This window comes from Bombyx mandarina, chromosome 11 (genome assembly GCF_030267445.1).
Source record: "Bombyx mandarina strain Sakado chromosome 11, ASM3026744v2".
NCBI classification, from domain to species: Eukaryota; Metazoa; Arthropoda; class Insecta; order Lepidoptera; family Bombycidae; genus Bombyx; species Bombyx mandarina.
This window is the reverse complement of record NC_143218.1, coordinates 7,545,852-7,569,901: the sequence shown is the minus strand read 5'-3', so window position 1 is coordinate 7,569,901 and position 24,050 is coordinate 7,545,852. Positions and strand designations below refer to the sequence as shown.

The following is a 24,050-nucleotide window of genomic DNA, read 5'->3' as shown; positions in this document are numbered from 1 at the left end:
CTTTACGTTAAAGTGGTCAAGGAAATAAAAATCGCTTTTATTGCTTCAGTTGGACTAAAAAGTGTTTATTTGATAAAATACAACGAGCTTACTTTTTACAACATTTTACTTCTATTAAATGACATAATAATAATAATTAAAAAAAAACAAACAAAACCCTTAATATAATAATAATAATATACATAAATACGATGGTAAAATGAAAACTTCAAACATATCATACGTAACTAAAGTAAATGCAAAAGGCAAGATCATTACAATAAAAGTTAAAAGTATGTAATACAATCTAAAGCATTTAAAAAAAATCGTGAAAATAAAAAAAACATCTAAATTTTTATAGGTTACACCGAGAATTATAATGCATTTTTTTATTACAGATCACACGTACACTTTTTGACTTAACCAAAGTTGAATTTTGTATTTAATACTGATAATATTTTCGATTTGGAAGAACTAGAAAAAATATTTACAATAATGTTTTTTTTTTCTTGATTACATAAATGCCAACATTATAAATTTATCGTCGCCTGGATCTGTGACCGTATCGCAACCAACTGCTTTTTGTTATGGTAAATCGTGGTAAAATAAGGAGAAAAACTTGGAAAGTAAAAGAAAACGTAAAATCCGTTCGCCTATTGTTGTGTGTAAAAAGTTCGATCTTGTATTCTGGGATTGTCTAAAATGAATTTCATATATTTGAATCACGACTTCTCTGCACTTCATGTATGAATGTAAGAAAATATACTTCTATTGTAACATCCGGTTTGAAGTTGTAAAGAATTCATACATTTTAGGCCACTTAACGGAAACAGTGTTACGTAGAAAATCAAAAATATATATAAATAATATTTAACCTTTAATTCCACTGATCAATGGGCCCTACCACATGGAAGACTGGTAAAAACACTGGCAACTCATAAAATTAACTTTTAAAATCCTATGTACCTACTGTGTACAGAAACTCATTAGGTATTAAATTCTTTACAACTTCATTATTTATAATTCTATAGAAACCTAACAACATTGTAAAAATTACCAGTCTATTGTTTGTATATTACAATAAATATGTATCTACAATCAATGATATAACAGCACCCATTTAATGAAATCAATTGCTTTGAAGCGACGTCGCCTGCGAAGCTGTCATCAGAAAAACGAAACATCTGTATAATAAAGATAATCATGTATGTATAACTGTTGTATATTGTATATAATCTCTCTACTGTATTTCATTGTATAAGTAAAACTGTATTGTATTAAACTGTAGCAAAAATAAGCTTAACAGACGACGCGGTTTCATTTATGTATTTTATTTAAAAAAAAAAGTATGCACACAATAAAATCTGTTTAAAACTCAATCCAGACTACAAGATCATTTTAATTCTAAATATGTTCATCTTTATAAAAATTCAACACTTATTTTACTGTGGAACTGTTTCAACAAGTCTTTCTATTGTCATATAAAGAAAAAAATATTTTTATAATCTGTTGTAACTTTGACAGCGGTTGGCGAGTGTGGCAGTGTTTACAACAGGTTGTTGCAGATATATGTACTTAGATTATAAAAGGAAAATTAAATAGGCCATTCACGTGTTGGCTACCAATTATCCGTTAAAAAAAATTTGTTAAAATCATTAGATGCAATAAAATAATTGTAGTGTATTGCACTGTTACTACAGTAACTGCAGTATAAACACCTTTTAACGTTAACATAGATATAAAACAAACAAAAAATACACATTAACTGAAATAAATGACTTCTTGCAAAACCAAAATAAAACTGCGATTTTAAATTTTTGGTCACAGTAATAATAAGCTTTGGGTTTTGCAAGCCGTTCATGATTACAGCGTAATTAATGGAAGACACAAAAGCTAATTAGTAGCCAACTCAATATAAAATAAAAATGTTTATTCCTAAGGTCATATCATGCGTGGTACTATTCCTGCTATGAGATATTCCTGCGATTATTTGACATAAAACAAAAATATTTATTTTTCAGGGTACTTACGTATTAACGCCACCGCGGCAAGAATTCGGTTAAACGATATTGGGTCGGGGTGGGGATGGGGGGAGGGAGGGGGTAAGGGTTTACCCCCTGCACCATTCCCACCCCGCAGAATCCCATGGTATATCCACGGTTAATTTTTTTGATTAAAATTGTATTATTTAGTCAAACTCGAAAGGGAGCTTAAATTTGAATCCGTCTTATCTCCGGCGCTGCGGGAGAGCAGCCCTTCCGCCCTTGCGTGCCGAAGCACGGTCACTCGTGCTCCGCTTCGTAGCTTCGGTTTGTTGGTCGCCTACGGCGACCAGCCTCAGCCGCTCCGCCTCGCACTGTTTCGTTCCGTCACAGCGGGCGAGGAATGCTCTTCCTCCGCGCCTCCGGTTTTTTGTATGCACTCTAGGGGTAGGGCAGACAAGACCAGGTGGAAAGTGGGGTGCTCTGATTCGTTTTTCCATATTTTTCGAATATTTATGCAATTTTATTACCAAAACACGAACAATTTTACTACTTCACTTTTAAAAAAAGTCTTTTTGGCTTCTAAAGTGTTTTGATTTTATAAAAAGTGGTTCATTTTATATTTAATCAACAATAATTTAGGTTTAGGTTGTCCACACTTGCTAACCATTAACTTTTTGCCGCGGTGGCGTTAATACGTAACTACGTTTTTCAGTTGCGTTACAAAAAACTGTTTATTTAAAAGAGAATGTCGAGAAAAATAGCAAATATCTGTGAAATTAACACATTTCTCAGACGCATAACGTAAAATAATAATTGTAGGTACATATTTGAATTATCGTTAACCTTGTAAATTAACTATTTATAATATTAATGTGTAGTAAAATGTGACCGATTTTAAACTATAGCGCTGAAACAATTACAAAAATATCGGTATTACGTTTTTTGTGGTGCAACGCAACTGCATTAGCTTAGTACAGATAATGATAAACAGTTATCGAAAGCCGGTAGTATGTTTTGTAAATCCTCATACCTACCTGTGAAGGTTTTAAATCAAAATAACGTTTGCTGTTTGGATCGAGCTAATTCCGAAATGCTCAAACATTTTTGGTATGTTTAAAAATCGCCGATTTAGTGTCTGCCATCTCTCTGTTTGCGGATCGTATCAGTTAGGGAGGTTACTTAAAACCGAACTCCCTAAAGGTTATTCATTGCGCCATCGTAATGAATTTTGATCGTAATGAATTGCGCCCTTTAGTGAGTTCCAGCTGGTACCATTACCAGCCTGTGCAAATAAGTCTAGGATATAGTGTCATAGTAAACGCTACCTTCTCAGAGGACAAGCTGCAGTAAAATTAGAGTCCCAGTGAAACATGGATTATCGTAATCACCTTCTACCTTTCTTGCAGAATTGACATACATAATTTCAATAGTCAATAATATATTTCTTTCAGCAAACTAAGTAGCGATTTATGACATGTTTAGTTCGTTTCACTAAATGAGATCACGAATAAATGCGTTATTAAATAAAGGAATTTGCATTCGATAATGCATCGGCAAGAGAACTCTCATCTCTGTTGATTTTTAATTATTTTTTCTCTTCAATTGCAGCTAACCGACCGTTATTTTACAAGCTTCGCTTATTATATTGCAAGTTCCATTGTATTTAATACAAAATACATCTTGAAGAAAAGTATGTTGTTAAATTTCTTAAGTATTGCAATCTTAATCTCTCCTTTCGTTCTTAAATATGTAAACAAAAAAACTTAAGCTTATCAACGTCGTGGTTAATATATTTTACTATGAATAGCTTTTTTTGTGTGAATGAGTAGTTTCCATTTGAAGAAACTAAGTTCATTGTTTGACAATTAATTTAAATGACAAGAATCGGCAATATCATTGATTCTTAATATGTTAAATGAAATGATACAGAAATCAATTTTGCATTGTTTCGATCTATATAAACAAAATTTGTAGTATAGACCTAGAGCAGGGGTGGGCAAATATTTTGATAGTCGGGCCACATTGCAGATGAAAATTTTACCGCGGGCCAAGCAGTTTTTTTTCTAATTTTATATTGTGCGACTGTTATACATACTGTAATTGTTCAATTATCATAATTATATTTTCGAATAGGAGGCGCTAAAAAGAGCGGTTGTCTGGGAGAAAATTTTGGCTCCCACCGGCCCTGATTATGTGTATCCGTATTGCTTAATATTTTATCTAAAAAAAATTATGCACCAATTTATGTTAGACAAAAACTAATATTTGTGTTTTTAATAATAATATATACAATGCTTCACGGACCAGACAAAATTCTACCGCGGGCCGCCATTTGCCCAGGCCTGACCTAGAGTATGCGGATTAAAGTAGCTCCCGACAAATTGGACGGCACGTTGTCATAAGCAACATTTATTCCGCATTTCCCAACTATAACGCCCAATTCACTTAATTTATTGTAGATTATTACATTTTTAATAACGACCGCTTTAACCATAGACAACGTAAAAATACATATAGACAAGAAAAGCAAAACCGTGCTCTTTCTAAAAATGTAAAAAATTACATTTTTTTTTACGTAAAATACAATTAAACGCATAATTAAGTAGGTTCTAAATACATACATATATGTATAATTGAGCAAAACTTAACAAAACAGTGAGCAATATAAAACAGAACAGCCAGAGATTACTACCGAAAACTTGAATTGTCTTATTCTGTTCTTATATTATAAAAAAAAATATTGCCTACAATCATAATTTACATTATCAAAAATTTTCTATGAAATTTTGAGAGAAAACGACAAATTTCAATTTTAAATATATTTAAAACAAGATTCAGGGTTAGACTGCTTTTATTTGCAACACTGCCTCGGATTTTCTCAATGATATGTATTTACAATAACCAGCTGAAAATTGAACTATCCAAGGAGTTCCGTACTATGTAAACGTGCCCCTCTTAAAACGCTTTAGGTCTCGCAAGATCGACGAAAACATTACCAAGTCGATATTACAGTACCTAGTCATACGCGTTAATAATAATAATAAAAAGCAGCACGTCGCCATTAATATACTAAATTTAAGCCTATTTCACATATACCATTTAGTAATGTATGTAATAATTGTATAAAATATCATCTTTAATCTCTGTATACTAAATCACCTTTGTTTTATATTTAAAATTAAATCCATTTGTATTGGTATAAAACTCTGATAAAAATCTGAGGTCATCTCGTGGCTATGGCACTGTATACTGTATAATATGTATTCAAACTTTGTACTAAGGCACGTCGCGTCCAATCCGACCGGTGTATATAGAAAAACTTTCATGTTTGTATAAAAATACTTACAATCTATTTATTATTTAAGGCTGCTCGATTTGTATATAAAATATAAAGGAAAAGGAATATATTGTGTGCGGTCGGAAGTCGGATTGGACGTGCGCTACCAATGGAGGATCACAAGTACTGAATATGTGGACCACATCAGTCACGGAATATAACTGCTTCTAATTCAATTTAACGATGTAATTTCATCTCTTTTTTTGTAAACCTCCCGAAAGTTTGATAGGAAACTGAAACGGTAACACAAATTCTAATTGTGGCTTCACAGTTGTGAATCCGTCGTCGAGCGACAAATCACAACTGCCAAACGTCAAATTTTCATAACTGTCTAATGATTAAATTCTTTGAGAAACAATATTTTGTTACTAAATAAAAATAAAAACAACCAACACAAAGTTTTCACTTGCGTCAAGTGATGATTAATAAAATGGTATGAATGTGACTCCCACAAATTCAGCAAACTATTACGATTATCATTAACATTTCATATTATGCTTTAGGAAAACGAAACCATCACATTAATATAGTAAAAAAAAGCTATACTTAGGTATCTTAAAATGTACGTCTTGTCTTCGGAGTTCGGTTACATACGAATGGAGATGTTAAATGTCAAAAGTGAGTCGGGTCGTCGTCCTCTCGCTCCCCTGTTTATAGTCTAGGAGACTGCGGAGGTGTTTCACGGAAGCGATATTTTCAACAAAACAGATATATCTCATATATCACTTTGTCAGCTATATCATATATCTTGAATATCGTATACAAATCATCTGAATTATTATGAATCTACATTACGTGCGGACGCGATGTGTCGTAGGACGCTTTGTGCACCGGGCGACGAACCGACCACAATTAAATACAAACTCACATTTATATATCTTTATAATTCCTATTACTAATTTATTTCGCGATGAATGATCGAATTGCTTGGTAATTCGAGACGTGGTTACACTAAGTTACAATTAGAAATAACATTTACTCTGGCATTCCTTCGTTCCCCTGATGAAACTACGACAAAGCACTTTGCGACATCACACACGTTCCCTAATTGGTAAAAATTCTTCTAATCTCACTCGCATTTCATTATCTTCAAATCAGTCAAATAAGAGAAAATTGTCAGCGTAGAGCCGCGGACTTTAAAAAAAAACAATTTAAATTTTGAGTCCGTCGTCCAATTATACCAAAAATCCAATTATACCATTCATTCAAAAACAAAGAAATATCGGACATATTTCGTCTTGATTAATACGAAATTTTTTTTTATGTTTGAAAGTTTACTGGTGGCCCGAAGGCCTTTCCAGTTTCACCAGGACACGTGGGCGAGCAAAGGCTCAGCCAGGAGAGGTGGGATTTGCTAACAGCTACCCGAGCGCCTCCGAAGGAGACCTAACAGCTCAAGAGTAGCTGCTTCGCGAATGAATCTACTACCGGATCGGAATCGCGACCCGCTGAGAAGATCCGGCGAGAAACTCAGCGGGCTGATGCATGGGTTAGGTTGCACGACCTCTTTGTCGAGTTCGACGAGTACGGTTACCGGGGTCCCTAAGCCTGCCCCTAGTATTAGAGCTGAAGGCATCTAATGCAAAGGTTATTGGATCTGATGGATCCGTAAGGACGTGTCTAGGGCGTCGACGGTGACTGGCTCCTGCATGATCAGGATTTGGGGAGTAGTCAGCGGCGGCAACGATAAGGCGATTATCATGACGCATAGCCTTATCGAAGTATCGTTCCGACGCTGACTTCATGTATTTCCGAATTGATTCGAGGCCCAGGTCGTCGTGTAGGTCAACGTTCCTCACGAACCACGGAGCCCCGACAGCTAACCTGCAAAAGCGGGATTGTAGGGATTGGAGGGTGTCTATGTGTGTGCGGGCCGCGTGAGCGAACACCACACTCGCGTAAGTCATGACGGGCCTTATGCAAGTTTTGTAAAGTGTCACCTTGTTCCGAAAGGACATTTTACTCCGCTTACAGATCATGGGGTAGAGTCTACCGAGAATAAACGCGGCACGGTCACGGACTGATTTTATATGCGGGCGGAATGTCATCGATGCATCCAGGGTAACGCCCAGGTACTTGACCTTCCTGGCCCAGGGTATGGGTTGTCTAAAGAGAGTAATCGGGGGTGTGAGATTCCTCCTCCTAATCCGGGAGGAAATCCGTGTGGAGCTTCCCCTCTGAAATAGCACCGCAGTACTTTTCGCTGGGTTGATGTCTATGCGCCATTTTTGGAACCACTGTCCTAGGGCTAGGGCTGCGCTCTGAAGCTTCTTCACGATTAGGGACTTATTTCTACTAGAATAGTAAATAGTCGTGTCGTCGGCGAATAAAGCTAAATGGGTCGGCGGCGACCGGGGAATATCGTTGACGAATAAGCTAAATAGGAGGGGTGAGAGGACAGAGCCTTGCGGGACTCCAGCTGTGAGAGGTCGTGGGGAGGAGCGGGTTCCCTCGACTCGATATCGAAAAGAGCGGTTCGACAAGAAGTCTCGTATGATGAGCACGAGACTATCCGGCACGCCCATGTTGAATAGTTTGAAAATCAAACCATTGTGCCAGACTTTGTCGAACGCTTTTGCGACGTCGAAGAAGAGAGCTCCCGTGTATAACGGTTTTGGTCGATTAAGCCCCACAAGAATGTGCTCCGTGAGGCGGTGCACCTGTTGAACGCATGAGTGATTTGTACGGAATCCGAATTGTTCATCGATGAGAATGCCCTTGGATGAGACGAAATCTCTGAGGCGCTTGTAGAGCAGACGCTCATACAGCTTGCCTAGAGACATGAGGAGGCTAATCGGGCGGTAACGAAATTTTAACGCTAAGTGAGCGAATTGACACCTAACCTACCTATCACAGTCCTTTCTCAGTCTGACCCATTCCGATAAATGCATCCCAATTGTCAATATCTCTTGGAAAAAACTGGTAACAACCTAACAATAAACGAAACTGGTAGAAAAATTTAAAACGCTAATCTATTTGGCACCTACGTATAAGACGTTTCAGTTTAATCTCATCTAGATAAATAAAAACTAAGGCGACACAAACTTGTGAGATGTTTAAGTACTAAAAAAATATTGTCGATGGCAAAAGGTAACCTAAGTTTTTGGTTTGTATCCATTGTGCCGTTCTCACGTTATTCGAAAAAAGTTTTAAAAGATTAAAGCTACGCTTTTAAAATCGTTATTTTTTGACGTCTTTGAGCATAATTATGTAATTTAATTTACTTTACCTCGTTCCTAATTGCCAGCTCTTAAAATTCATTATCCTTAAACAAAATTAACTTAATACAATAAAACTACGAATTGTATACAATATACAAAGGCGGCGCGGTCGCGCCCGAGACATTCATCGCGAAATATTGTTACGTGGTAAAAGATCAATTCTTAGTTGTAACATTTCAACAAAGTTTTTAAATCCTAAATTCTGGTTCGATCCGAATATCTTATATTGAAAATTTCGATCGAGAATCATCAAGAAAACTAATTCTTACTTGGTAACTTAACGATTACGGAGCGAAAATATACTCAGTTCAGACGGTAACGAGATTTCGACCGTCCGACGACCGTTCCTCGACGGAGCATTCAGAACGGTCGACAATATAGATCGAAGCTCATGTTACGGCGATCCGGATTATGTACTTATGTTACATGGTCACGAAAACGATCTCGACCGGAGCTCGCGCTGGCGACTCGCGTACTGGGAGGCCCGCTCAGTTGTACAGGCGCTCGCCGTACAGCTCAGGCGGCGCCGTGTGCCAGCGCGGGCCGGCCGCCGGTCACTGCGCCGGCAGACACGGGCCGCCCACCGCCGGCTTGAACTCTCCGCTCGTCGGGAATTGCTGGAACGGTGGCGCGTAACACTGCGGGAAGTACAGCTCTGGTTTGACCACGGCGGCGGCTGGCGGCAGCGGGCGGGGCGTCTTCGATGCGTCTGCCCGACGCGCCTTTGTTGCGTGCGGGTTCATGTGGTTGTCGATGTGCTTCTTCACCTCCGGTTCGGTGGCAAACCGCCGCCGACAGTTCGGCATTGGACAGCAGAACGGCCGATCGCCTTGATGAGTTCGCGTGTGTTGATCTAGAATTGCTTTTTGCCTGAAATCCTTTCCGCATTGCGTGCACTTATATGGTTTCTCTCCGGTGTGAATGCGCAGGTGCTGGTTGAGAATGGTACGTTGTCGGAAGAAACGTGGACAATAAACACAGCCATATGGCTTCTCGTTTGTGTGGATTCGCAGATGCTGAGTCAGATGAGATTGCTGCCTGAATCGTTTGCCGCATTCAGGGCACGGATATGGTCGGGATTCAATGTGAATGCAGCCGTGTTGAAGAAGAGTCGACTTCTGTTTGAACTCTTTCTGACAGATAGGACAACGTACGTAGAGAGGCATCGCGCGGCCGCCGAGGACATCTGGAAGCTTTCCTCCTTTTAAATATTGCAACGATAAACCCGACCCAAACACAGTATGATTAAGGCCTTTCGTATCTTTGAAGTAGGCGGGATATTGAGCGGTGTCACCCGGTGAGAAACATGAGCCTCGCTGTTCTCCATTCTGCCCGTCGGCATCTCCAAAAGTCGACTGGATCTCTTCCTTGTTCTCGTCGGGAGGAAACGGTACATCCTGAGGCCACAGAGTCGGCGTGGTGCCGTTCTTGAATATCAGATGCGGTGATACATCTGCAAAAGTCGAACAATGCGATCAGTTAAAAATCCAAAAAGGGACATATAAATTGACGACGAGTGGGTTAATCAAACTGGGTACGGTTACAGGATCGTCCGGCGATCGGATCCGCGTCTCGCGCGATTCTCCGCCAGACGGCTGGCGGGTGCAGGGGGACCGAAAATTTGATGCAGAGGAAGGCCAATAGTTGCGAGACCGAATCGAACGTGCGGGGGGCGGCGGGGAGCGCGGGCGGCGCCGGCAGAGGCGGACCGCTGCGGGCGGCGCACGCGGGGAGCGGGGCAGGGCATATATGTGTGAATAGCGCTCGCCTTGGTGTGTTCGGACGTGCTGGTTCAGGATGGCCTTCTGGCGGAAATGTTTGCCGCACTCGCCGCACGAATATGGCTTCTCACCGGAATGGATGCGCAGGTGCTGGTTGAGGATGGCGCGCTGCCGGAACGAGCGCGGGCAGTAGACGCATGCGTACGGCTTCTCGTTGGCGTGGATGCGCAGGTGCTGCGTCAGATGAGACTGCTGCCGGAACCGCTTGCCGCACTCTGGACACCCGTATGGTCTCGAGTCCGTATGGATCCGCTCGTGCTGAAGCAGAGTCGACTTTTGTTTGAAGTCTTTTCCACATGTCAAGCACTTGAATAGCCGTAGTTCTGAGTTAGGGTTGTGCTTCCTTGGCTTTGGAGGTTCAGGTTGAACTATGTCAGGCAAATGGCGGAGGTCTGGTGCTCCGTATTGATCGAGCGGACCCTCCAAAGATAAGACGCCACCGTTTTGTTTTAAATAGTGCAGCGGAAAGCCGCCGGTACTCAGCATATGACTGGCCGGTCTGGTCTCTTTGAAGTACGGTGTATACTGTTGCTGTAGATCGGGCTGCGGGATGAAGCACGGTGATCGATCAAGGTGGTCTTGCGGCGGAGGCTGCGGTTGAGGCTGCGACTGTAGTTGTTGATCAACTTGCATGTGTTCAGGTGACGTCTGCTGTTGCTGCTGCTGCTGTTGTTGTTGAGCCTGCTGCTGGGCTTGTTGCTGAGCTAGTTGTTGTGCTGCATCTTCTGCTGCCGCGGTCGGGTCCGGCGGTGGAGGAGCCGGTGGATAGGGCGAGGGCGCAGGAGAGGCTAACTGCGGTTCGGGCTGAGGGGACGGTCCACCAGGGCTCTGGTGTTGCATGGGCTGGTAGCCGCCGTCCAGAACTCCACCGCCCCACTGTGTGCCCGGTGGAGCTCGTTCAACGCCATCCTTGTATAACACGTATGGTGCTGCCGTATCTGAAAAAGAAACAAAACAATATGAGCTATAGTTGTATAAAAGAAAAAAAACTATAGAAAAATAAATACTTTAGGAATATTTAATAACAAAAACTATAATGTAGAGAAATTTTACGTACATTAGTTCGTTTTCGTTAGCAAAAATGAGGAGTTCGCGTGTAGCGTGAGCGATTCGTAATAGTGGCGGCAAGAAATGAATAAGAATTTAATAAAATGTCACGTTTTGAACTAGACTAAACTAGATGTTTTTAGTTATAACAAGCGCCATTTGAACCGACATATTTGAATTTAATCTTATATTTATTGTGTACTAGCGATCCGCCGTAGCTTCGCTTCGGGAACTGAATTTATTATTGATCTTATTGAAATTTATTTCTTCATCTGTCATAATATCGCGCACTCGACTGTTTATCATCATAATTAATCAAATAGGTATTTGTCCAAATGATTTAGTGTAAAATATAAAGTTTAACTAAGTACTTTAAATACCAGATCCGATAAAAGTATTGATTGATATAAGAATCAATTTTTTACTACCAAATGAGCGTTACAAACAAATTATCAATTTTTATTGTATTTATGGTTTACTATTTTGGTGATAATGGCTTAAACATAAAAGATATATATATGCTGTCGCGGAATTTTTTGTAGGACTATTTATGATAAACCTTTTCATTATATATTATATACATACGTGTGACTCCAACGGTTTTTGCAGCGCACGTCAGAATAGCTCGGAAATGGCAGATTTTTTCCTACTTACACGTACACTTATCGTTACATTTTGAGTAACTCACACAATATCTTTATAAACTATAGCCTATGTGATATTCTGATGTGTAAGCTATATTAGTGTAAAGTTTCATCAAGATTCAATAGTTTTTGCGTGAACGAGTAACAAACATACATCCATACATTCTTACTATAGTTCACATTTACAATACATATATATATGTTTATATATATTAGCAGGATTTTTGTACCAAATCGTAATTTTTAATATTCGGCATTCAGTCACTTCTCTCTATATAATAAATAGGTAAAGAACACAGTCAAACACGATTTTCTCATCTATCAACAGAATATCTTGTTTTTTAACAAACTAAAATGAGATTCGACTCTTTTGATTTATTTATTTATTATTTTGGTGATTTTTTTTGATATTTGCGAACTGATTTTAGTTTCTTTTTTACTTTAAAAAGTACGCTGGGTTCTTTGTTAACTTTAATTGTTGTATTTCACATTCTAAAAGACAAGAAACAATTTTTTTTTCATATTTTTGCTAGTAACAAAGTAATTCGCTAGTAACGAGATTTAGTGTTAACAATAAAAGCTTTGGAAATAATCACTTTAAAAAACATAAACAAGAAAGGTAATGTAATTCATTAAATAAATAGTATTCTTGAGTTTTCAGTGATTTTAGCTGAATTTCAATAACAAATAGAACAAAATATTTCGTATCGGGTCAAATAACAGCAAGGAAATTAAGGTATGGCTGTAAGGAGCGTTAAGCCCTAAGATTCAAGGAAAAGTCGTTTTCATAAAGCCTGGGATTCCTCTTATTGTAAAAATGAAACCCCACATCAAACCGAAGTATACGTCTTGTTCTTTTTATCTGCGTGTAAAGATACGTAAACGTCAAGGATATATCCGATAAGACCACGAACCCGATATTATTTCTTCGAGCACGTCATTCGTAAGCACGTATTAAATATATCAAAGAGAACACCAATAGAAGTTATTCTAATTAGAGCAGCCAAAAAAGTTTCGAATAATCAATTCGCGGCCGCGCGGTCATTAGAACCTCATTATCGATCGAGAACTTAAACAAAGAACTTTTTTCTACGTCATTCGTCATCGGAACGGACGCATTCTGGCTTCGGAATGAAAAAAAAAACAGGTCATCCATCTTGTCGGGACGGGCATCGTTGTTAAATAGTGAGATCGACTGAACGCCGATAAAATCCTGCTACTAAACTGTTTGGATTAGTGTTGGGATACGGACTACAACGATATTAAACAGCATGCTATTCGTTGCGTTATTTATAAACTGTAAATAAAGCAGTGAGCTGTCTGTACGTTATGTACTCGAATGTGGTTCAATCAAAAGCAATCATGTCATTGTGTCGTCGTAAATTGTGGGGTGGCTGTTGTTTGAAGTGACTTCGACCTCGTATATCTTCAAACGAGCCTTTTTTCTCTCTTCTTATTCTAGTAGCCTCAAAGGGTTATATTAGATTCACAGAACTAGTGGGTGAGCTCACGGGGCTCTAACCTGACGACGTTCCTACGTTCCTTGCCCTAGCAAGAGCAGTGTTTCGCAGAATCTACCACTGGATCGGAAACGCGACCCACTGAGAAGATCCGGCGAGAAACTCAGTGGGCTGTGTCTGTGGATTAATTTACTCGTCGAACCCGACGACGAGAACGGTGACGGGAAACGAGCCTGCCTTGAATTGGATTGGACATTGTGCAGGACGAAATAGGATTTTATCAAACAAATAGAAATAATATAGTTAATAAGTAATTATGTAACAAAAATGTATAATCTTAAATTATTTAATATGCAATATGTTAGTGTATCAGATCAGAGAATGTGAATAGACCAATAGGAACAATTCGTGGAGCGCTTTCACTACGGTAACATACAGATCAAGGGACCCTCCAAAAGTGGCGCGTCGATAGCGCGTCGCGAGATGGGGTACTGAAATAAATATAAAAGGATGGCCATTTATAGGCAAAAACAGTTCCCAGTGGATCTTCGACAGAAACAGTTCTCAGCAGATAATCAAGACAGAAACAGTTCCCAGTGAATCTTCGACAAAGAACCATCAGCAAGATAGAAACAGTTCCCAGTGAATCTTCGACAAAGAACCATCAGCAAGATAGAAACAGTTCTCAGCAGATCATCAAGACAGAAACAGTTCTCAGAAGCTCTCCGACAAAGAAACATCAGCAAGACAGAAACAGTTACCAGCAGTTCTCCAATAGTACAGTTATCAGAAAACCACCAGTGAATCAGCTACCAGTGAACCAGACAGTTACCTGTGAAACCTCGCTACAGAAGCCGAAACCCATCGAAAGAAACAGCCGTCTTCTACCAGCGCACAAACAGACAGCAAAAACTATTATTACACGACTCGGAAACAGCCATACAGACCGGGTCGTGTACATTTCATGGTCCATTCGAGCCGGATAGAGGACACATTTCATTATTCTCTCGAGCCGGGTAGAGGATACGTTTTGAAAAGGAAACTGGAACAATGCCGATAACGCGGTCAACAGGAAGAGGACGGATCGAAACAAAACAGTCGCCGCCCTCAGAAACCACAGCTACAGCACAGAGCATGTGGACAGAAACAACCGCGAATACCGTCATGAGTCTGGTAGCCCCCACAACAGAATCATCGTGCGCAACAGCCAACACGGAAGCCACGACGAAACTCGCAGAGAAACCTGGGAACTCAAAAACAGAGGCCGTCAAACAGTATATAGTCAAACAGAATGACGTGCCAACAAAACAGCGCGCCGGTACAGTCAAAACTGACCGGTCGCGAAACAGAAAAGAACAGAAGATAGCCAAAGCTAGAGAAGAGCTCGCCCGCCTACAAGTGGAATTGGCAGCCGCCCGACTGGCCACGCTCGAAGCTGGATCTGATGACGAAAACAGCGAATCAGAATACAGTAAGTCAGAACTCGATGAAAGAGTGGGCACGTGGCTGGAAACCCAACCCACAAAAACAGAAAATGACGACCAGCATAATGAAAAACCGGCGGGAACCTGCGACAAACAAGACTTCTCAGATCTAACCGCAGCAATAACACTCGCCGTCAAAGCCGCCCGCGAACCAAGATACACAGAGTTGCCATTCTTCAACGGCAATCACCAAGACTGGCTATCCTTTCGCGCAGCCTATCACGAAACAATGAACTCCTTTACAAAAACAGAAAATATAAACAGACTCAGAAGGAACCTGAAAGGAAGGGCAAAGGAAGCCGTTGACGGATTACTTATAACAAACGCTGATCCGTCCGACGTCATAAGAAGTCTAGAAGCGCGATTCGGAAGACCGGAAACGATAGCCATAACGGAGTTAGACACGCTACGAGCTCTGCCAAGACTAACAGAAACACCAAGAGACATTTGTATATTCTCCAGTAAGGTGACTAACGCCGTAGCTACGCTTCGTGCATTAAATTGCACACATTACTTATATAATCCGGAAACTACCAAAACAATGTTAGAAAAACTCACACCAACACTACGTTACCGATACTACGACTTCACCGCGGTACAACCGAAGGAGGATCCGCATCTAATTAAATTTGAAAAATTCATGAAAAGAGAAGCCGAACTGTGCAGCCCTTATGCACAGCCCGAACAGGCGGGGCACTACTCGCAGCCCGCACAACACAACAGACGCACACAGAACGTGCACTTAGTCAGTGAGAAGCCATCACGAGCTAAATGTCCGGTATGTAGCAACACTGAACACACCACAACAGACTGCTACATATTCAAGAAGGCAGACTCAAACACAAGATGGGACATCGCTAAGAATAAACACCTGTGCTTCCGATGTCTACAGTATAAGAATAAAACCCACAACTGTAAAACGAAGACGTGTGGCATCAATGATTGCAAATATACTCACAACAAGATGTTACACTTCGACAGAAAAATTGAAATAACAGAAAACAGTAACAAGGAAATAACAGAAAACATTAATTCCGTTTGGACCGGAAAACAGAAACAGTCCTATTTGAAAATAATACCAGTCCAAGTACAAGGACCGATAGGTACGGTTGATACATACGCGCTGCTCGACGATGGATCAACGGTGACACTCATAGACGAAATCATCTGCAAGAAGACTGGAATAACAGGACCAATCGATCCGTTACACATACAGGCGATTAACAACATAAAATCAACGGAAACAAGGTCAAGAAGAGTCAACCTCACGCTCAGAGGCCTCAACAGTCGAAAAGAAATAATACAAGCGAGAACAGTTAACGACCTACAAGTAACAGCACAAAAAATACCAAAGGAACAGATAGACGAGTACTCGCACCTACGAGACATCAGTGACATCATCACGTACGAGAACGCGAAACCTGGAATCCTGATTGGCCAAGACAACTGGCACATGCTACTAGCTTCGAAAGTTAGACGAGGCAACAGGAATCAGCCAATAGCGTCACTGACACCTCTAGGCTGGGTATTGCATGGAGGTCGCACTCGTACCCTAGGCCACCACATAAACTACATAAATCATGCTAGCGAAACCCAGGAAGATGATAAAATAGAAAATCTGGTAAAACAGTATTTCGCTATGGATGCGCTATGCATCACACCAAGAAAACCAAAAACAGATCCAGAGGAACAGGCGCTTCGCATCCTCAACAGCAATACAGTCCACACAACAGATGGAAGATACGAAACTGCTCTGCTCTGGAAAACAGATAATGTCAGTCTACCAGACAACTACAATAACTCGTTAAAGCGACTGATAAATACAGAAAACAAACTCGATCGTAATCCGGAACTGAAACAGAAATACACAGAACAGATGGAAGCACTCGTCGCGAAAGGCTACGCTGAGCCCGCTCCAAAAACAAAAACAGAGAACAGAACATGGTATCTACCTCACTTCGCCGTCGTGAACCCCCTAAAGCCGGAAAAACTCCGAGTCGTCCACGACGCCGCCGCCAGAACAAAAGGGGTAGCTTTAAATGATATGCTGCTTAAGGGACCGGACCTACTCCAATCACTACCAGGAGTGATAATGCGATTCAGACAGCATAATATAGCAGTAACAGCAGACATCAAGGAGATGTTCATGCAAGTGAAATTGAGACATGAAGACAGAGACGCGCTCCGCTATCTCTGGCGCAAAGATCGCCGAGATGACAAGCCCCCAGAAGAATACAGAATGACCTCGTTGATCTTTGGTGCGTCAAGTTCTCCTTCCACAGCAATATATGTAAAGAACTTGACCGCCCAGAAACAAGAAGCCACGCACCCGGAGGTGGCAGTCGCAATACAGAACAGACACTACGTAGATGACTACTTGGATAACTTCAAAACTTTAAAAGATGCAGTGCACATAACAACAGACTTTCGTCGAAAACACGAAAGAAAGCCGACCTCGAAGACCTTCTGGACCGACAGTGAGATAGTGTTAAGATGGACAAGAACGGGATCACGCTCGTACAAACCATACGTCGCCCAACGCCTCACAGCTATAGAACACAGTTCAACAATAAACGGGAGGCGATGGTTACCCACGAAGCACAACGTAGCCGACGACGTGACCCGAGACGTCCCAATGTCGTACCAAAATGAACATAGATGGTTCAGAGGGACAGAATTCCTACGCCAACGAGAGGACTCCTGGCCGACGGAATCGGCGTCAGAAACAACAAAACCAATGGATAAAGTAAATATAGCAGCTGCAGCACCGGCGGGAGCTTCATGGCCGAGGCGTCGCCATGAAAAGTGGAAATGCCTGCCACGAAACACAGGCATGCGAGGGAGAAGTGATAGCAACATATCCAGGTCCCGACAACGAGGGGCGCACCGTAGACATCAAAACCAAGTTCTACGGAGACCAGTAAAAAAAACTACTGATCCTGCCTGCCCATCGAAGAAGACCATCCTGCACCGAGAATAATGCGACGGACTCGCACGGCGGGAGTAATGTGCAGGACGAAATAGGATTTTATCAAACAAATAGAAATAATATAGTTAATAAGTAATTATGTAACAAAAATGTATAATCTTAAATTATTTAATATGCAATATGTTAGTGTATCAGATCAGAGAATGTGAATAGACCAATAGGAACAATTCGTGGAGCGCTTTCACTACGGTAACATACAGATCAAGGGACCCTCCAAAAGTGGCGCGTCGATAGCGCGTCGCGAGATGGGGTACTGAAATAAATATAAAAGGATGGCCATTTATAGGCAAAAACAGTTCCCAGTGGATCTTCGACAGAAACAGTTCTCAGCAGATAATCAAGACAGAAACAGTTCCCAGTGAATCTTCGACAAAGAACCATCAGCAAGATAGAAACAGTTCCCAGTGAATCTTCGACAAAGAACCATCAGCAAGATAGAAACAGTTCTCAGCAGATCATCAAGACAGAAACAGTTCCCAGTGAATCTTCGACAAAGAACCATCAGCAAGATAGAAACAGTTCTCAGCAGATCATCAAGACAGAAACAGTTCTCAGAAGCTCTCCGACAAAGAAACATCAGCAAGACAGAAACAGTTACCAGCAGTTCTCCAATAGTACAGTTATCAGAAAACCACCAGTGAATCAGCTACCAGTGAACCAGACAGTTACCTGTGAAACCTCGCTACAGAAGCCGAAACCCATCGAAAGAAACAGCCGTCTTCTACCAGCGCACAAACAGACAGCAAAAACTATTATTACACGACTCGGAAACAGCCATACAGACCGGGTCGTGTACAGACATCTAGCACGCCATTTTCCATCTTTCGTTCAGTTGATACTGCGTTCGTAACCATGCAATATGTAGCTAAAAATATTTGGTCTATAGTCCGGAGTGAGCTGTCGCCTATTCATTGGCTATAATGAACACCACTAGTTATCGCTGCCACAATCTAATTACCGATATCTCGGTACCAGCGAGACCTGATCTAACTAGTGAAGTCCAAATTTAAAATACTTTATGACATTTTCCCTTTGATACGATTAGAACAAGTCACGGTGTGATTATATGTTAAGATATTCTCGAGTTTAACTGTTCTCATAAAACGTATGATGGGTTGCGTTTAATCAAATGATTCGAGGCTTCCTATATCCTTTTGTTCTGTACTATGATAATTAATTGAGAAAACCGATAGAGATGTAACTGTTTATTGCAAAGTAGTCATATATAATGTGCTTTAATAGGAAGAGTATAAGCCATTTTATTATACGACCTTATAGAATGAGTAGATAGAGTATATGCGACACATAATATTTGATACAGAATACACTTATATATATTATAAATTATAATTTGCGTAATCACTGGTGGTAGGACCTCTTGTGAGTCCGCACGGGTAGGTACCACCGCCCTGCCTATTTCTGCCGTGAAGCAGTAATGCGTTTCGGTTTGAAGGGTGGGGTAGCCGTTATACTGAGACCTTAGAATTTATATCTCAAGGTGGGTGGCGCATTTACATTGTAGATGTCTATGGGCTCCAGTAACCACTTAACACCAGGTGGGCTGTGAGCTCGTCCACCCCTCTAAGCAATAAAAAAAACACTACTGCAAATATTAAACATTTTAGAGTTATGTATGACAATACACTTTGATTTGTTTAAATTTATACCTCCGTATATAACATGCGTTGTAACTCTTATATGTATATGAATAAATCATTTCAGTACGTTTAACGTACAAAACTGAAGAAAGGCGATCTAAATCATCTTAATATTCGGTGAGTGCCAAATATTTTCAGGAAATTTCAGCAAAACCGTAATGATTTCTGCTGACGCTACCAAGAAATAATGCTTCGTCCATAATTTAATTTTTCGTGTGAAACTCTTAATGCGCACGGCCCCTCGTCCAGAATACTTTCATCTTTAAACGAAGATTTATTGTAGTGCAACATCTGTTTACGATCAGATCTTTATAAAATGATTCGACTGTGGAGACGGAAATCAGAGACACCTTCGTAAATTTGACAGTTCAATTTTTTTTGTTTTAAACCGACAGGCAAAGGGTTGATACGATCGCCATGTTGAATGACAGTAAAAAATACGTTCCGTATATTTTTGTTGATAGAAACATTTATGTAGTTCTATCCTTTTTTGTATTTTTTTTTCTTGCCCTTGTAGGCAGACGAGCACACGGCCCACCTGATGGTGAGTGGTTACCGTCGCCCATGGTCTTCAGCAATGCCAGGCGCAGAGCTAAGCCGCTGCCTACCGCTGTATAGGTATAATATCTTATCCTATACAGGATATCTTATTCATTTATTGTTCATTAAAATATAGAATTGAGTGGATAACATCGTTCTTCCTATTAACGGCAACGAGGAATCTAGCCTTGCAATTAAAAAAAAATAGGTTATTGTCATATAATCCGGTAAGGATTTCTATTTCAAAACTCAAGATCAAAGGCCGCATTCACGTTGTAAGATAACTACTAAGCATTAATAGTTTTGTATACATATATCAATATGATGAAAAAGTGAAAAAGGACAATTTGTTTTTTACGTACTCAATCTTCTACCTAAGGCATCCGGAATGAGAGGAAGACTTAGTACCGTTATAAAACTGTTAGATTCAAAGCCAAATTAATGGATAAGAAACGTTCGTAAGCCTCTAATTAGATCGGGAGACGTGGCCCTGCCGGATGATACCACATGTGCGATGTCAAAGCGTATTAACTTTTTTTGCCTTTAACCCCGCTAGATTGTGACGTTCGGATGACGTATGTAATGCCATGGGAATGCATTAAGTTTATTTTAATGTATTTCATAAGCCTGGGAACGATTTTTTAGGTGACGAAGGTCTGTAAGTGACGCAGTGTCCGTAGACTTCCGGAGGATTCAGCACGTGAGCGTCATAACAATGACTGCTAGCTAACAGTAATTGCTTATGTAGACCGCTGAAGTGGTTCACGGATTTGCGGATTCAGAAACGATCTGCTTACACTCTATATGTATATATCACTATGCTATTTATTTGACTTAATTACAGGACTCACGAAGAGGATTGAGCCTTTTGATTTACATTGTGTAGCGTTAATTCGAAATAGTGTTATAGGGATAGTGACGTAATTAAAGAACACATGAACGAAGTTTTTAGTCTTAATAGACACTACGTAAAGTTAGTGAACTTTATTCTTAAGATCATCAGTTAAAATAGTAGTTTATGTTAAATTAAAATTACTTATTAGCCTTATTGAGCCGCATCTAATGTAGGTTTTTGTACATTACATAAAAAAAAAAAAAACTATGCTATAGGTATAATAAAACTGATCACTCCTCATCATCGACAACTTAAAGATGTTCATTGCAAGCTTCGATCAACAATAGTAACTGTTGATCGAAGATTGCAAGATATAATTCTCGTCCAAGTCCCGCCAGTGATAGCACCTACGGTTTCCGCGTTAATCCTAAAATAATATTTTTATAAGAACCAAAATACTAGTTATCATATTTTTTATGCGGGTAACAAAAAATAAAGTCTGTTTAGACGTATAATTGAATTTATTTTAATGCAGATTAAACTAGAAATTATATTATTTGTACAAAAATACCGGGCCAACGGACTGATTAAGAACAGATTTATGTGTAATTTTATTCACATTTTTCATAAAATACAATTTAATGTAGCATTCTTTGTTGCTCTAGCTGGCCAGCGAATCCACGGGTCTTGCTGGCGCGGAAAACAGGTGACTTCGAATCCTATTTGTAGTGCCCTAGAGCCTAATATTCAAATCTCACTACTTCGCGGCTGAAATAAGTCTAAAGTACCTTCGCGTACTGTTCGATAGAGCTACCTATCACCATATAATCTTTGAAAACTTTAGAATATTCTACAAACGTAACGCGAATACATTTAAAATACGCCAATAAAAACAAAACTGCATTGCCTTTTAATACGAAAATGGCGCGTTAAAATAAAAAATAAAGATCTAAAAGTCAAATCGAAAACATTGAACAAACAATGTTGAGGTACAAAAAACGCAAGAAGCGAGCCCGTAACCCAGGGTCGAGTGTGGCCTTCTCTCTCGGAACTGGTTCGGCGAGCACGCCCCCTTCCTGCGCGAGAGATCCTTCGCTCACTGCCGATAGCTGCTTGTGCTTACTACTACTGAATCCGATACCAAAATAGTAGGTACTTACGATTCGTTTTTTGATTGAGCATTTAACCTCTTCAGGGATCAAATTTTAAAAGTACAAAAATTATGAATATAGTTTATTCTTTATTGCGATTTGTTCAAACAAAATAATAATTGATGACAATTAACAAGCATAGTGAATGTTCAGTAAAAAAATATATATATATTCAAATATGTGACCATATTTAGCGTAGAGTTAAATAGTTACTAGCTGTCCCGGCAAACATTGTTTTGCCATATATAAGATTTCTAGGGAATTTCTAGTGTAGAAAAAAAAACTAATTTATTGTAAGTTTGTAAGGATGTGGTAAATGAGTGAAAGAGGCATGTAGCGCTGTGAACGTTGAGGGAATATATAATAAAAATAACAAAACCTCATTCAACCACATAATACCTCATTATAACAAAAAAAAAAGTCCACATAAAAAAATATGTTAGGGGTGGACAACCATAATCACTTAGGGGTATGAAAAATAGATAGTAGCCGATTCTCAGGCTTATTGAATATGCATAAAAAAATTCATGAGAATCGGTCAAGCGGTTTCGGAGGAGTATGGGAACGAACATTGTGACACGAGAATTTTATATATTAGATATTAAAAAAAAAAAAAACAAGGGTACACACACGTGCCAAAGTTCCTGAAGAGGTGAATTAAAACTGCTTTTACGGTTTAATTTCGCTTTTTATTTATTTTGTTTTCATTTCCGGAGTTTCGAACACTTTCCTTTTTTCGTGGTCACGGACTATTGAGGCGTTTGTGATGTGTCGAATATTCTGCTAAATCCCATACACCACGGCCATGTACTATTAGAATAGAAAACTTTAGATTAAACTGTGTAAGTCGTTTTAATTACGTGTAGCACTCTGGAGAACTGGGTGCTTAGTGCCAGTTTTTTAACGTTCTCGATAGCGTAAAAGTTAACGCAAATTTTTATGGAGTCGGAAAGTTTGCCTACGTTTGCCGCTAACTTTTACGCTATCGAGAACGTTAGAAACTCGAACTAAGCACACCGAACATGAAATAGTCAAGTTATCGTGTATGCCGGAAATTTCCGAAATTTTCGCTTCGTTATTAAGTATTTGAGGCCTCGATTTTTTTGTGTTGTATTTGTGTATCACTGGGTTGTTCAGTTTCAGATAGCAGAGAACAGAATTGTAGTTCGGGGTCGTTGACCTTGATATTAGACATTTTTAATGTGCTCTTAAATTATTAGGTGCGTTTGTATGGCGTAGCACCGATTGCTTCATCTATGTATAAATAGGCAAAGACAAAAAAGGTTAAGTGCCACAGCTCTGTACGTCAACCGATTTTCTGGTTTGCCTGTAGTATGTTTAAAAACGATAAAAAAAATAATAATAATAATGTTAGTTCACTATTTATCGAACTTTTTTTTTACTGACTCGATAACAATGTATAATAATACTAATAAGTTATAAATATTGAGTTTTATAATAATTTAGCGGAGGTGGCTTTGATGCACCCCGTTCACGGATGGAAGGAGTCATCATTCGTCCGGCATCTAAGCAGCGGGTCGCTTACAAAAAAATTAAGATATTCATGCTCAGTGCACATAACCTTAACTCGTATCACATAAGATTCAAATTAGCATTTACCATTGACATGGGCAGCGTCAAAAGCAAAATTACGTAATGCGTTAACTAAATTTCATTTTAGACTTTATCGCTTAGCAATAAAGGTGATTGTGTATTTTAATTTGGTTAACGCAGACATTGAACATATTAGCTCTGCGGTCAGACTCACGAGATTTTTCATTGATTACCTATGATTATGGTTGTGTTATGGTTCGAATGATGCCCGGTATGTTTAGAGAATTATTTTAGGAGCTTCTCTCCCAGAATAAAGCCGTAAGTGTCGGAGTTATTGTGTTAATTGCGGTTTTTAGTTAAATATTCACTTAATCAGAAATATGCT

General features: G+C 39.7%; 1 protein-coding gene across 2 annotated transcripts in view; it reads right to left on the bottom strand.

Moving 5' to 3' along the window:
- Positions 1-35: 35 nt before the first annotated feature.
- Positions 36-24,050, bottom strand: part of jim (zinc finger protein jim) — a 74,445-nt gene continuing 50,430 nt past the window's right edge. Inside the window, exons 2-3 of one of the 2 annotated variants that reach the window (XM_028173332.2) lie at positions 10,291-11,241; positions 36-9,975 (exon numbers count right to left, since the gene is read on the bottom strand). In XM_028173332.2, coding sequence (XP_028029133.2) covers positions 9,077-9,975; positions 10,291-11,241 — 1,850 coding nt within the window. In that variant the 3' untranslated portion in view covers positions 36-9,076. The remainder of the gene's footprint in view (positions 9,976-10,290; positions 11,242-24,050) is intronic. The other variant, XM_089730853.1, reaches the window with a different exon arrangement.